Below are 15,514 nucleotides of genomic sequence, written 5' to 3' on the forward strand. Positions count from 1 at the left end.
TCAATTTTTCTGCTCTGGTTTGTCAATTTTTATCATTATACTGAGATCCAACCTAGACATTTATGACGTAAATCACAGAGTACTTGGCATAAACATTACTTCACTTGACGTTCCATTCTTCCTGTATGAATGTTTACGTTCCATTGCGACTACATTTTAAAGATTCTTTTTTTCCGTTTTTCTATTTTCTCCCAGCTTCTAAAAATCTAGTAATTAATTGACTTGTGTACCTGTACAGTGTCTCTCTAATCATGGTACTTTCATTACGGAACCCGTCATTTCCATAGTGGTACAAAACGTCCTTAGAACCCTGCCTTTGTCCTTTATGTATTTCACGGCCCAACTAAGGTAACGTGCCGACAAAATGTAGGTAATTTTCTTTTTTCTTTTTCCGCTCGCTTGCGCCTCCAGGGCTCCAAGTCTGCTAAGGAATGGCGGCACAGTTGTGTGTCGGCAGCATGGGTTTCGCACTGTAGGTATTCTTATGTAGCTATTATACTGTAGCTATTATATCATTATCTGCGTTTTAGGAAATATTTATAGCATCTTTTTTAAATAACCTAAAGTTAATAAAGTGTTTCATATTGCACAACTGGGACTCACTAACCAAGAGAAAACGGATACCTAAAGTCAGAAAACCATTCAGACGACACAGCATTAAGACGCCATTCCTTAGCAGACTTGAGGCCCAGATATAATGCTTACGCTTGACGGTCCGTTACCTCCGCGAGATTACGAAACAGTTTTATGGAACGAGTCAGATAAATTATTATATTTGCGTTGCCAAAATGCCTGGCGTCAGATAAAATATCCTGAAGATTATTTTTATTTTATTTTATTTTACTTTATTAGGGACAATAAACAGTTAAATACATTAAAGTGTGTTATACATTGGGTTAAATTTAACAACTTAAATAAATGTTCAACCCACGACAATGTCCACAAGTTACAAATTACACTTCTGGTAAATCTTCTTGTATTTGTATTATTTTGTTTCATGATCGGTTACTTCTTCTTAGTGTGTAGGTGACAAACACTGGATCAAGACTAAGATTTGTCACCGTGGTGAAAAGATTGGCCAGTCAGAAGGCATAGCACGGGGCGCAAGACGCGCACGCTAGAAAGACGTGACAAAACTTTTCCGTCGCGCTCACTCACATCAGGCGCCTTGCACCCCGTGCTAGGCCTACTAATAAGTCGCTGCATGAATCCCAGTTTTTATAGCTATTTATATAATTAATTTTATATTAGGTAGGTACTGAATGCACTAAAAATATAAATTGTTACGTAACACAGTACTTAGGTATACAAGGTATAATTTAAACAATCAATGCCCAAGTCCATAGGTAATGTTGGATAAGAAAATGAATGGATGTATCGATTTGTCCTTGAGACATGCAAAAGCTTATTCGAGTACTTACTTGTCTATACGACTTTATAACTTGTAAGTTTAGGATTTCATGGATATTCTATTCTATTCTATTCTTTGTGGGGGTGTAAGTACCTGCACCTGGCTCTTTCGAAGTGAACCGTTGTGCATTATCCCCAAGGTCTAAACTGCCTTCTTTCATGGATAAAAACCAATGTAAATTTTGCCCTGCGTAAATTTAGGAATCGTTCTTGCTTTTTGAAAATTTATACTTATACGTAGGTACTTATTCCAAAAATTAAAAAAAACTTTGGTACACAAAGATACTCGTATTCCGTGAGGAAGTTTACAGAAAAAAAACCCTTTGCAAACTTCAAAAACTTTTAATAACCGTCATGTTTGAAAAATCTGTTTATTTAGGACGATCGAACGGATTTGATCATATTAATTGGAAAATAGCTATAACGATGTCAGATCAAAACAACATTTCCTAACCTAACTTAACAAACTTAAAAAAAAACTCGACATTCAATACTAAAAGTCGCATAACTTTTTAACTGCTAAGCCGATTTTTATAAAATACGGTTATGAACATTCGTGGTAACATGACCCAAGAAACTACAAAACCAAAGGTAATATACCAGACAGACACACGCGATATTACAAATCTTATGACACCCCAATTTGACGGTGTTGGTCATTTATTGATAGTAAAGCCGCGGCCACACGGGTGCTTCGGTATTAGGGAAGGGATTAAAACGATAAAGTGTACGTAACGGTTCGCACCGCACTATCAATTTGGTTGATTACAGCATGCACCGGGTGGCTATTCTAGCGCAAATTGCATTGAATTTAAAAAATATATTATAATTTTCATGCATAACGTATACTTATGTTATACTCACACAATTTATTATTTACTACTTAGCTGTTCCCGCGAGCTTCGCTTCGCTTTAAAAAGTTTTCCCGTGGGAATTCCGGGATAAAAATATAGCCTATGTTCTTTCTCAGGGTCTAGTCTAGACCATTTGTATACCAAATTTCATTCAAATCCAAGACAGACAGACACAGTTACTTTCGCATTTATAATATTAGTTAGGATTAGGATTCATGCAATAATGAATATACTGAGCAACAAAGAATAAAATTCAAAGTTATTGATTAATTTTTAACGGCGAGATATTTGCATGACGTGCGAATATTTCAGGAAAATGTTTTATAAAAATGTGTTATAATACCTATTAGCTGAAAGGGGGTGTGATTCTAAGCAACTGTTGTTCTATCACTTTTGCAGCACCTGTATAATAAAAATATTAAAGTCGCATTTGCACACCAGAATCGCCCCCCATAATTTTCAGGCTGGCCATTCACGGTTAATATTGTGCGAAAAGCGGTAGGTATTATTTAAATAACTTTCTGTGTAACATTGTTTACACTATAGCCTAGGGTTTTATGGGCTTAAAGCATGTTCAGATTGATCAGTGAAACAGAGAGGACACTGCAGCTTTCAAAAAATCAAATAGATCTAAACTCTTTCTGGTATCGTAACGTTTTGTGAGTTAAATAAACCCTACAGAGAAGTCCAGAGTTAAAAATAGTAAGATTTTCTATCCTTAAGAATACCATTATAACAAATGAGCATTTCTCTTTCAGACTGTTGAATACATTATAATTAAAAATGTCCGACCTTAAAAGTAATTTCTCAACAACATTCAAAAATACATTTTCACCGAATTATGCTGGAGTATTTCAGTCGATATGGATTTCATTAAATCGACGGAATTATAACTTTATAATTTGATTACTTTCTGTTTCTGTTTGTTGTTTTTATGTTCACGCGTTATTTTGCAGGGAATTTTACTGAATAACTGAGATTGATGTTGTTTACGAAATGAACTCTGTAATTTAAGTATGTATATTAATTCGTTTATTAAAAGTTAAGTTATAAACACTTACAAGTGGTCGGGTATAATGTAGATTCATTTTATACACTAACGAGCAATGAAAACGTTTCAAAAAATTAAGACAACCAAAGGCCTCAAGTTTTTATTAACATTTAATAACAAAAACATTACCCTCCTCCTCCTTTGGCAGTCGGGTAAAAATGATTATGTCGGGTATTTAGGTTTTCAGTCGGTAATATTCTGATGCACTGTTAAATGTGCTTCAATATTGCAGACGGCGTCACTAAGCTAGTATTTTTCGTTTAAAAGCTATTGTCACTGGAACTTTTTCATTGCTCGTGTGTGTATTTATTTATTTTGTGACGACCGAATGGCGTAGTGGTTAGTGACCCTGACTACAGAGCCGAAGGTCCCGGGTTCGATTCCCGGCTGGGGCAGATATTTGTTTAAACACAGATATTTGTTCCCGGGTCTTGGATGTGCCCTTAAAATGGCAATAGGCCCGCCCCCTATTACATTGGGACTAACATAACACTGTGGCGAAAAGTGGGTGCAGCAATGCACCTCTGCCTACCCCGCAAGGGAGTACATTAGTACAAGGCGTGAGTGTGTGTGTGTTTTTTTTTTTGTATTTATAAATAGAAGTCTCAAATTAGCCTGGTCACGGTCACAGTGACTCGCCCATGACTCAGAACCAAACCCAATTCAAGAAAGTAGTTCATAAATTAATCAAAGACCACGCGACTGACAATCGATATCGAAGTGTTCACATCTAATCTTCTTAAATGCTTCGATAAGATTCATAGGTACTATTCGAATAGTATAGAGTGTTGCGGTACAAAAGTTGTTCAGATTGACCAATTGTACAACGCCTTTCGGATTAATGTACCATTGTACAGTGTGCACACAGATTTAGCTCCAATTTCTCCATAGTCGTTTAAATAGGAAAAGGCTGATCAATTATACGTCATCTCCATATTAAATTCTTAACAGATGTGTCAAAAGTCAAGCAATAATCCCTGGTTATGCTCTAACCCACTATGGCGAAATTGGCACTTAGTCTGGTGTACCTGTACGAAGACGATGGTAAACTAGGATTGTCGATTTTTGGCAGATATCCCTTAGATTAACCGCTAATATGGCATGACTACTTCAAATTGTTCATTGGTTTTTTTTCCTTAACTATATGGAATAAAGTTCAAAACGATGTGGGATCCATCATAATATTGCCCAGCCCGGTTAACAATATGCAAACAACAAGATGGAGTGTCAGTGCTAAAAATCGTCTTGACAAATAACACCCCACTTCAACTACTGAGCTCTATTCCTCTTCAAAATGGCATTGGAATCGCGCCGCAGCACAAAATACAGGCTGATTGTTTTTCGATGCGCCCTCCGGAACTTATCTTTTATCTTTATCGTTTTTACGTCTTCTTCGGGAGCTTTTTTGGCAGATTGCACGTGTAAATAATGAACAGAATTGGGGGAATTTGTTTCTGCTAACACCGTTGTTTTGTTGCGAAATACAGATTCTATATATATTTTTACATGGTTTCTTTATTCTATCTAACTATTTTTCTTGTATGCTAAATACTTAGTTAGGTTTTAGAATTAATGTAACTATGTGAGGCTAAATTATGAAAATACTAAGTATTTATTACTTAATCTTAACAGGTTAACATCAAATTTAAATATGTAACTTAATTCTACATATGAATCCAAAACGCGTGTAGACACAAACATATTACGAAGTTAATAGAAGCAGAGCTATATGCTATGTTGACATGAACTTAAAAGTTATAAATTAGACACAAAAAACGGAATGTACCAATGCTTTTATCGAAGATGTAAAATTCATGTCAAACGCAATACACTAACAAAAATCCTTTATCTTTGTTCCAGAAAGTTCATCCCCATACATATAATAGAAGAGGACAGTTACGAGAAGGATGTTCTTCTCTACGTGAACCTCGGCGAGCCGGAGCTTCTCGGCGGTAAATATTAATTAGACGGGCGGAGCCGCGCGCCGAGCATATAGCATAGTTATAGAGTAGCATGGTAGTGAGGTAGTTACAGTAACTTTGGATATTCGGTCTGCGAGGAGTGCTAGTTTTTACACCGTTCGTGTAGTAGTGAACGTGAGTTTGTATGGTGCGGAAGAGTCGCCACCTAACGGTAGGTACACGCGCTGCACTAGCTCTGCGCCTTATAATTTTGCACACATTTTCACTGCCCGATCAATTTATAAAAACCTACACTATGCCCTCAGAGGGCCAAGTATAGATTTTTCTGTACTGATCGAGCAGTGAAAATTGACTCAAATTGCATCGTATGTGCCACTAGGTGGCGACTGTTACGCGCCATACAAATTCGCGTTTACTCGCTATTATTCGAACGGTGTAAAAACGCGCACTCCCCATGCATACTAGCCCTTTTGTAGTGTTACTAATAAGGATGTAGAGTACTTAATACTGGTTTCCGAGAGGATATTGAAAAAAACACAGATTAGTAAATTTAAATAATTATATCTTTACAAAATTTTTATTGATTGGTAATGATTATGATAAGTATCAGTATCAGAAGATGACTACTTTGTATAATTATCTTTCAAATCTAACGTTAAGTTTGAACAGTCTCTCGGGAACTCAGGGTTAGCATGACTTCCAAATAGATTACTAACGAAACATCTATATCTTTACTAAAACCCGTAAGTTACACCTTTCTTCGTCAGTTGCATGTAAATTTATCCATTCCATTTCGTAGTTCAGGTAATTGACTATATTAAAGGTACCACTTGGCGGCGGACGACATTAGGTGACAGGGACAGGCGTCTTGTCGCACTTAAATGTTGACGGTATAGAGGACATCGGGCGTTTTTACCCCGCTTTTTGAAAAGTCGCGAACATAAACCAAAATACTTTTAAATCGTAGTGTTGCCAACCAGATTTAATATTCTGTAGTTATTTTAATTCAAAACAATGGAAAACGTAAATAATTAGAAAAAAAAAATCGTATTACAAGGTGATTTTTTGTAATTACTCAACATCACTGCCCAGTAAGTGAAAATATCACTCCTACCCACATAATATAGTTCCTATACTTGTAATCTAGATTTAATCTCCTATTCAATTTTTCTACACAAAACGCCCAATGTCCTTTGTCAGTTAGCGACGCTGGAGTCGTCGTGGTGTAACGGATAAAGTCTCGGCTCACATTCGTGAGGCCGTGAGTTAGAATAATGTCATACATGTACTAATGAATCCTTTTGAAATAAATAAGTACAATCATACCACATACTCTTACGGTGAAGGAAAACATCGCGAAGAAACCTGCACATCTAGATTCAAGAATGTGCACCGACCCTAAGTGCATAGTACTCATTAAATAATGGCGATACGGCAAGCGGCCTATCACATGCGTAGGTACAAAATGTACAGCGGAAAGCGGGTGGCTCGCTTGCGGTCACCTCTAACTACCCCTTCGGGGATCACAGTCGTGAGCATATTATTATGTATAATATGTAGGTATGTATGTATGCGACACTCAACGACAAGTCGTCTTCTGCAACGTCATGTCGTCCGCTGCCAATTTAGACCTTACCTAATTAGCATAAGAAAGGGATGTGAATAAAGGCTTGTCAGGTTTATTTTTGCATGAATTTAGTTTTTCTTCGACAGAGGTCTTTGAGACGATTCTGCCCGAAACCTCCGCTAGGCTCTCGGTGAAGTTCTCGCCAGGTAAGATTTTTACTGTTATTTTTGCTTCAACCTCTGTGTAAAAAACTAGCTATAGTCTGTTTTTTATTCTCAGATATACTATATAGAGCTTCCACTATGTTATTGTATTTTTAACGTTTCCTTATGTCTGGTAAGTAAAGTTGGTTTGTCTTTGCAGTCGTCAAATATGTATGGGATTTCGAATGTCTAAAAACCAATAATATAATGGACAGAGTATAGATTGACAGATTCTGAACGGTTCATCAACAGTCGATTGTGCCGCGAATAAGTGTCTATTGTTTTATTGGGGGGACAATTGACTGTTGATGATCCATTCAGAATATGTCAATTTAGTATCTAAGATAAAAAACAGACTTTATCTGCAATAAGGACTATACTGTGTGGAATTTGATAGACCTAAAAGATAAAAATAAGATAAAGATAAAAAGTCTTTATTCGGTGTCTAGCACCACTCACCAAAAAAAAAAAAACAGGTGAATGTATGCGAAATGCCTAATATAATCGTCCAACGCCCTATTATTTGAGGCAAAGTTAGTTTCAGCTAGCTAGTGCTTCCACTTTGAGCTTTAGCTGCAACGAGAGCTTTCGTTCCGTATTGTTGACCATTGAAGGGTTCACAACCTTTCACAAGCTTTGGCGTGGATCTTGCTGCGATTATAAATTATACGAAGAGCTTTTTTGAATTATACAACCATTTGTAAATTTTATTTTGATCGTCAAGAACGTAATAAAATAAAGGTTGACTGAATAACTTAATTCCATCCCGTATATATCCCAAAAAAGGTGACTGAACGATTTTTTTTGAATAGACAGTTTTTAAAATATGTATTTTGAATTTAAAAAAAAAGTTTTTTACACAGAGGCTTCTTAATTGTGTTATTTTGCAACTTTTTGTAAAAGTGTGTCATGTATAGTAACTATTGTATTTGTTGACCATGTAGTATTTGTTTATCGACCTTTTTGTGTAAGTATTTATAAAAAAATCGAAAAGGGTGAGGCCCCATTGGAGCGTTACTGTATGATGCGTTGCGTCGTCCCAAAGGAATGGTCATAAAAATATATTAAATGGCAGTGATGATCGACGACGCTGCGATCACGTAACGCACCAATGGGGCTTCGCCCTTAGATGTGTCAGATGAAAGTTCAAAATAAAAACATGAACAATTAATCATAGTGTACCTATACGCAAGGTAGTTAGTCGATCGTTAGGAGAGGCCTATGTCCAACAGTGGACTATAGATATAAGGCTGAGAGAGATACGCAAGGTATTAATGACTCACAAACGGAATTTTGAAAATAAGGAGTTAAAATAAAACTCCTTTTTTAAGTCTCAAAAAATATAGCTTCAATCTTTTCCGCAAACATTGGCGAGCAAATATTAAAAGACTTTGAAAGTATGACAATATTTGCGAGGATAATTTCAACTTCAACCCCTTTGATCCCTTGAACGGATCCGCCAATAAGTCAAAGTCCAAGGAGGAAGAGAGACTTTTGGGACACCCTGTATATCAAACAATGGGAGAGATTCAGAAACGGCATATTAAATGTAATATTGTATGAATGTTGCTAAAATAATATCTTTTAAAGAGCATTTTTAGCTCTATTAGCTATATCCTTTAAGTATAGAATAGAATAGAATACTCTTTATTTTGCACCATTAAAAACACATTACAATTCACAACTTATATACATAACATAGTACAAAAAAGGCGGCCTTATTGCTTAAAGCAATCTCTAATAGTATAATATACTTTCATCAGTTTTCAGAAGGAAAAAAAAACACTTTTAATGAGAAAAGGAGTTTATTTTTCATATTTTTTAAACCTTTTCGGATTTACACAGCTAAACTGTGTGATTCTGCTTACAATATATTTTGTCACAAACTGCATATAAAATACTCCTATGAAAACAAAACGGCGTTATTTCTCGTATAAAAGTAAAAACGGTATCTCAAAGCAAAATCTCAGCCGTTCATGTAAATTAGGCCAGAAACAAGGGAACCAGTGTTTTACAAAATACGACAAAATATAACTGGATTAAAACGAAACGAAGTTAAACGTAAATATTATTCGGTTGCGCTGGGCCAAATGAAACCGAAAGAATTTGTCATTCAAATTGAAACGCACTGAATAATTTAATGTTGTATTGTTTTTCATTTGTTTTTAAAGATATGTACACTTGTCCAAAATTAATAATGCACATGCAGATCTTCACACCCGAATCATTAAATCGTAAGAGCCTTAAAAAATCACTTGCATTTTGCACCTTGTTGGAAAGAATTAGGAGTCAATATCATGTGTCACATAATCGAAAACAACCGATCTGTCAAAGATTTCTATGCGCATTATCAATTTTGGAGCACTGTAATTATATTGAGACCATGAAAATTGACTTCAGTATTACTGTAAGCGATAATAATAAAATTATAAGTACAAAAAAAGGAATGGAGCCCATGAAGACTAATCAAAGAGTAAAGTATTAAATGGAAGGGAAAAACTATTTATACAGGGTGTTGCAAAAAGGGTATACTAAGCCGAAACCTACATGTGCAGCATGTTATATCTAAGCCCGAAACTGAAATCAGAATTTGGAAATTCGCGAAAAAAAAAAAATTTTTTCCATAGTAAAAGTCACGTGACCAACAAAGTTTCTATGGAAAATGAAATTTTTTTTTCGCGAATTTTCAAATTCTGATTTCAGTTCCGAGCTTAGATATACCATGCTGCACATGTAGGTTTCGGCTTAGTATACCAATTTTGCAACACCCTGTATAAAATATAATAGATAGAATTAATATTTCAAATACTGTTAATCACATAAACACCGCCAAATTTTTCAGTTAATGGTAGGTATGTAGTTGTAGGTAGGTATTTACTTTAAGAATTTATTTATACTCAAGTAATATTTTCATAATTTTGTACGGTACCTACTACTATTATTGACTTTAAATTATTATAAGTACATTTCTCTCTTCTTTTTATTAATATTGTATGTAATTATGTCTACTTATCTATTCCTGTTGTATTTATGTATTATTTTTTTAATTCTATGATGCACAAATCCGCTTTCTTTGGATGGACCTATCGCCTTCTTCTACCTTTCTGACAAGTAAGGAGATGTTTTGTTTATTTATTTTTTTATTGTATTGTTTCTGGTGTTTTTATATTGTTAGTTGCTAAAAAAATAGTTTTGCTTGCATTTAACTCACCTCTTTTTGTTTTATACTAATGTTAATAATTAGTAAAGATTTGTTTTGCTCAATTTACCCACCGCTGTAAATAATGATCTAGTTAGTGTATTAGTTTGTCAGTTATAATATTCTCTATCGTTTGTTTCATCATAGTGATCACTAGAATCACAACATACTTACGTTACACATAATTGAAAGAAAAAAAATACACTGGTGTGTCCAGGGGAACCCAGCCACTGCCACTTTTTTTACCCAACTAACTTTTAACTTTTTGTGTGATTTTACACGTATTACGCTGGATGAAGCTATCCTATTAATAACTAATGCATCAGCGGTTAACCTCTCATTATCTACAATATCGGTAGATGTTAAATAAAGAATAAATAAATTCAAATGTCAACTTGATCTGTCATAATTATCTAATTTATAACATAATTAATTAATAATTAATGTTGTGTTAATATGTTATGTACAGCTAGCATTAGGAGGTTAGCTAGATATGAAAAGATAGGTATTATTTCCAATTTATTTAAATCATTAATAAATTAAAACTCATACAAACAGACATACAAACATTAATTTGCCTGCCAGTCTCGTGTCGTGAATGCTACATTTTCGTCTCCAGAGCGAAATGTCAGGGAATCTAGTATAGAATTTGCTATGTTGGAAAACTAAAAAAGTTTACGTTTTCTCCTGTCATATGCATACATTATCTGTCAAAAGTTTCATGATAGTTTACGCAAGAGGCGCCACTCAGTATGCGAGAAAACGTAAACTTTTATAGTTTTCGCCAAACCTGTACTAGACTCCCAGGTATTTCGCAAAGGCGCATAGGCTACATTATTTCGCCATTATGCCGTAAGATTTTTGGACTCTACCTAATCAATACATAGGTTTTTTATGATGATCACGGTTAAATACAGGGTGTAGCGTTAATAGCGTCATTTTCGGACTGACCTATTGGTAAAATTATTTCAAAATTTGGGTATTATTGTATGATATATACAATAATACCCAAATTTTGGACCACCCCCTTAAGTTTGGACCACTATTAACGCTACACCCTGTATAAGTACTTATGCGTTTTTCTTCAGAATTGGCAATACTGTGAGGTTTCTCCCATCCGGGGCACGGTCGGTTCCAGGGCACCGTCGGGGCTCGCACAACTTTCTATTGAGATTTATTACATTTAATAAAACTTCCTGAAATCGCGACGCTTCTGTCGCCCTGATTTATTCTTGCTTCAAAGTTGAAATTTTAAACTTTGCACAGAGACCTGAGAGACCGGGAATCATATTGCTTGCACAATATTTATGCACATATTTCAGTGACATAACTATACATTATGATTGCTAAACTATCAAAAAATTTCATATTATTATTATTCGTGGTTAGCGCTGCAGCTTTGTTTTTCCGAAGCTACTGGCTCTATCTTGTTGTACAAGCGAGCCGAATGTCCATTTAGAGACCGACCTCCCTGACGCTACTCTCGTGTTTGTCACCAAAACGATAAGAATAAGAAGACTCTAGTATTAATGAAAACCGTTGTTTTAATGCAATACTACAATTGCCCGATCTACAGGGTGTTGCAAAAAAGGTATACTAAGCCGAAACCTACATGTGCTTACACTTTGCATGTAGTTTACCCTTTTTGCAACACCCTGTATAAGATTAATAAAAATGAACTATCCTCTTACTTGGCAACTGAATTGAATTTCAATTTCACAAAAATATTCTTAAGAATACAGATTACTGAGGTTTTTACAAAAAGTACCTATAAGGTATATACATTCGCCTAAGTATTTAGTTAGAAATGGAAAGAAAATATACTTACTTGATAGTTAATTTTCTACCTCGCTGAATGAATGTTATTTAAAACAGAATTTCAAGAGATTTTCACAATGAAAATAACTGCAACAACACGGTTTGTTTAAATAAGCTTCAGTATCTTCGGTCAATGAACTGTACAAGCAAATAAATGCACTTCATATTTATTTTAAGGTATGAATATTTAAATATATCAAGCATTGTGTGACATTATTATCATCTCTAAATGGCATTGCTAGGTACCAAGTTTGCACTAAGTATAATTTATCTCTGTTTGGCAAGAATGTTGAATGGTATAGACTGTAGGTATAACATTAAACATTCTTACCAAACAGATCTAAAGCTTGCCTATAATATAGACAGTGGTTAACATAAATTGAATAGAGGTCAGTTATCTAAGTGCCTCACTGTACATACAGAAAGAAACTTTTCCCCCGTCTAGTATATCAATACTATAGACAACATACAGGGTGTGTATAAGATCATATCAACACTAGCTGTTCCCGCGCGCTTCGCTTCACCTTAAGAGTTTTCCCGTGGGAATTCCGGGATAAAAAGTAGCCTATGTTCTTTCCCAGGGTCTATAACATATGTATACGAAATTTCATTCAAATCCGTTCAGTAGTTTTGGCGTGAAAGAGTAACAGACAGACAGACAGACAGACAGACAGACACAGTTACTTTCGCATTTATAATATTAGTTAGGATAGCATCGCTACATGTACGATCCATTTGTATCGTGTCCTCATTTGCATATTGCAATAAATTTTAGTTTAGTGGCAAATGGAATCCAATATAAAATACGCATTATATAGTGTTCATACTAGTCTACAGTTCGCTACTTTGTATTCAAGGCAATTATGGTTTAGATAATTAACAATACATACCTATTATGTATTAATGCAGAAACGTAAAATTAAGTTTAAGTATGCAGAACCAGCTCAGTATAAAACACATTAGAATTACAAATACTCGTATTCCATAGGTACTTCATAATTTAAGACAAGGAGGGTTACTCTATACTATAGGTACCCACTGATAAAAGCGAACGAACGAGAGCACGTTTAATACAACGAGATAGAGTCGTGGCTCGTGCAGCAGCTAGCATACGAGTAGTTTTCGTCATGAGTGACCCCCAAGTTCAAGACATGTTAATAACTACCTCCATTAACACCTTCAAAGAAATAGCATGATTGTTACATACACCTGTTTCCACGAAATACTACCCTCGTTAATTGTGTGTTTACATGCAACTATACACATGCATAGGTACATGGATTTAAATGTATGACATGTAAATGTTTGTCTATGTATACCTACTAACTAAAGGTAAGTGTCCACCAATTGGTATCGTATGTAGGTACCGAGCCAAACGGATTTCCATAAATGTATGGAGAAACGGCGTCGGCAATGTCGAAGAAGTGGACGTACTTACCTGCGTGAAGTTAGCAGCCTAAAGTTAGCAGCCTTTGAATACCCGACCAAATTAAGATGGTCACTTCAGTCATTGCATACTTTATCAATTAAAACACGTAAAAAGCCCCAAAAACATTGGAATAATAATGCTAGGTATTTATATAAACACTAAAATATGTTCTAAAATAAATAAATTCAAAAAAATACGACGTTTACTTACTGACGCTCTTGTTGGTTAATGGATATTTTGTATGGGGGCACCAAGATGCTATAGACCTGCCCGCATCTCACCTGGTTTATTATGTGTGGTGAGTCATTAGAAAATACTGACAGAAGTTTCATCAACATTAAAACGGTACAGCAGGTGTCCAGGAGCCACTTTCTGACGGATTTTGGGTGAAAAATTGACAATATTTCACGAATATTCAAGTTTGCAGGTGGAACCTGAAGAGATTCATCTGCAAATGATAGTTCATATGAAAGGTATTGTTAATACCTAGAAACGGTTTTCAGCAATTTCAGATTGAATGATTTTTGGTGACTCTTCAAGGTGAAAATCATAAAATAAAACTTAGCAGCCCAAGATTAACATTTTGTATGGCGGCACCAAGATGCTATAGACCTGCCCGCATCTTACCTGGTTTATTATGTGTGTTGTGTCATTAGAAAACACTGACAGAAGTTTCATCAACATTGAAACGGGATAGCAGGTGTCCAGGAGCCACTTTCTGACAGATTTTGGGTGAAAAATTTACAATATATCACGAATATTCAAGTTTGCAGGTGGAACCTGAAGAGATTCAGCTGCAAATGATAGTTCATATGAAAGGTATTATTAATACCTAGGAACGGTTTTCAGAAATTTCAGATTAAATGACTTTTGGTGACTCTACAAGGTGAAAATCAAAAAATAAAACTTAGCAGCCCAAGATTAACATTTTGTATGGCGGCACCAAGATGCTATAGACCTGCCCGCATCTCACCTGGTTTATTATGTGTGTTGTGTCATTAGAAAATACTGACAGAAGTTTCATCAACATTGAAACGTGATAGCAGGTGTCCAGGAGCCACTTTCAGACGGATTTTGGGTGATAAATTTACAAAATTTCACCAATATTCAAGTTTGCAGGTGGAGCCTGAACAGGTACAGCTGGAAATGATCGTTCACATGAAAGGTATTATTAATACCTAGAAACGGTTTTCTGCAATTTCAGATTAAATGACTTTTGGTGAATATTCAAGGTGAAAACCAAAAAATAAAACTTAGCAGGCCAAGATTAACATTTTGTATGGGGGCACCAAGATGCTATAGACCTGCCCGCATCTCACCTGGTTTATTATATGTATTGTGTCATTAGAAAACACTGACAGAAGTTTCATCAACATTGAAACGGTATAGCAGGTGTCCAGGAGCCACTTTCTGACGGATTTTGGGTGAAAAATTGACAATATTTAACGAATATTCAAGTTTGCAGGTGGAACCTGAAGAGATTCAGCTGCAAATGATAGTTCATATGAAAGGTATTATTAATATCTAGAAATGGTTTTCAGCAATTTCAGATTAAATAACTTTTGGTGACTCTACAAGGTAAAAAACCAAAAAATAAAACTTAGCAGCCCAAGATTAACATTTTGTATGGGGGCAACGAGATGCTATAGACCTGCCCGCATCTCACCTGGTTTATTATGTGTGTTGTGTCATTAGAAAACACTGACAGAAGTTTCATCAACATTGAAACGGGATAGCAGGTGTCCAGGAGCCACTTTCTGACAGATTTTGGGTGAAAAATTGACAATATTTCACGAATATTCAAGTTTGCAGGTGGAACCTGAAGAGATTCAGCTGGAAATGATAGTTCATATGAAAGGTATTGTTAATACCTAGAAACGGTTTTCAGCAATTTCAGATTGAATGATTTTTGGTGACTCTTCAAGGTGAAAATCAAAAAATAAAACTTAGCAGCCCAAGATTAACATTTTGTATGGCGGCACCAAGATGCTATAGACCTGCCCGCATCTCAACTGGTTTATTATGTGTGTTGTGTCATAAAAAAACACTGACAGAAGTTTC

At 35.4% G+C, this 15,514-nt stretch overlaps 1 protein-coding gene across 4 annotated transcripts in view; it reads left to right on the forward strand.

Moving 5' to 3' along the window:
* Nucleotides 1-15,514, forward strand: part of LOC105395228 (sodium/calcium exchanger 2) — a 74,464-nt gene that overhangs the window by 44,024 nt on the left and 14,926 nt on the right. For 2 of the 4 annotated variants that reach the window (XM_038107594.2, XM_038107595.2), the window contains exons 2-3: nt 5,176-5,267; nt 6,951-7,010. In XM_038107594.2, coding sequence (XP_037963522.2) covers nt 5,176-5,267; nt 6,951-7,010 — 152 coding nt within the window. The remainder of the gene's footprint in view (nt 1-5,175; nt 5,268-6,950; nt 7,011-15,514) is intronic. The other 2 variants (XM_038107596.2, XM_038107597.2) reach the window with 1 other exon arrangement.

This window comes from Plutella xylostella, chromosome 25 (genome assembly GCF_932276165.1).
Source record: "Plutella xylostella chromosome 25, ilPluXylo3.1, whole genome shotgun sequence".
In the NCBI taxonomy this organism is placed as follows: Eukaryota; Metazoa; Arthropoda; class Insecta; order Lepidoptera; family Plutellidae; genus Plutella; species Plutella xylostella.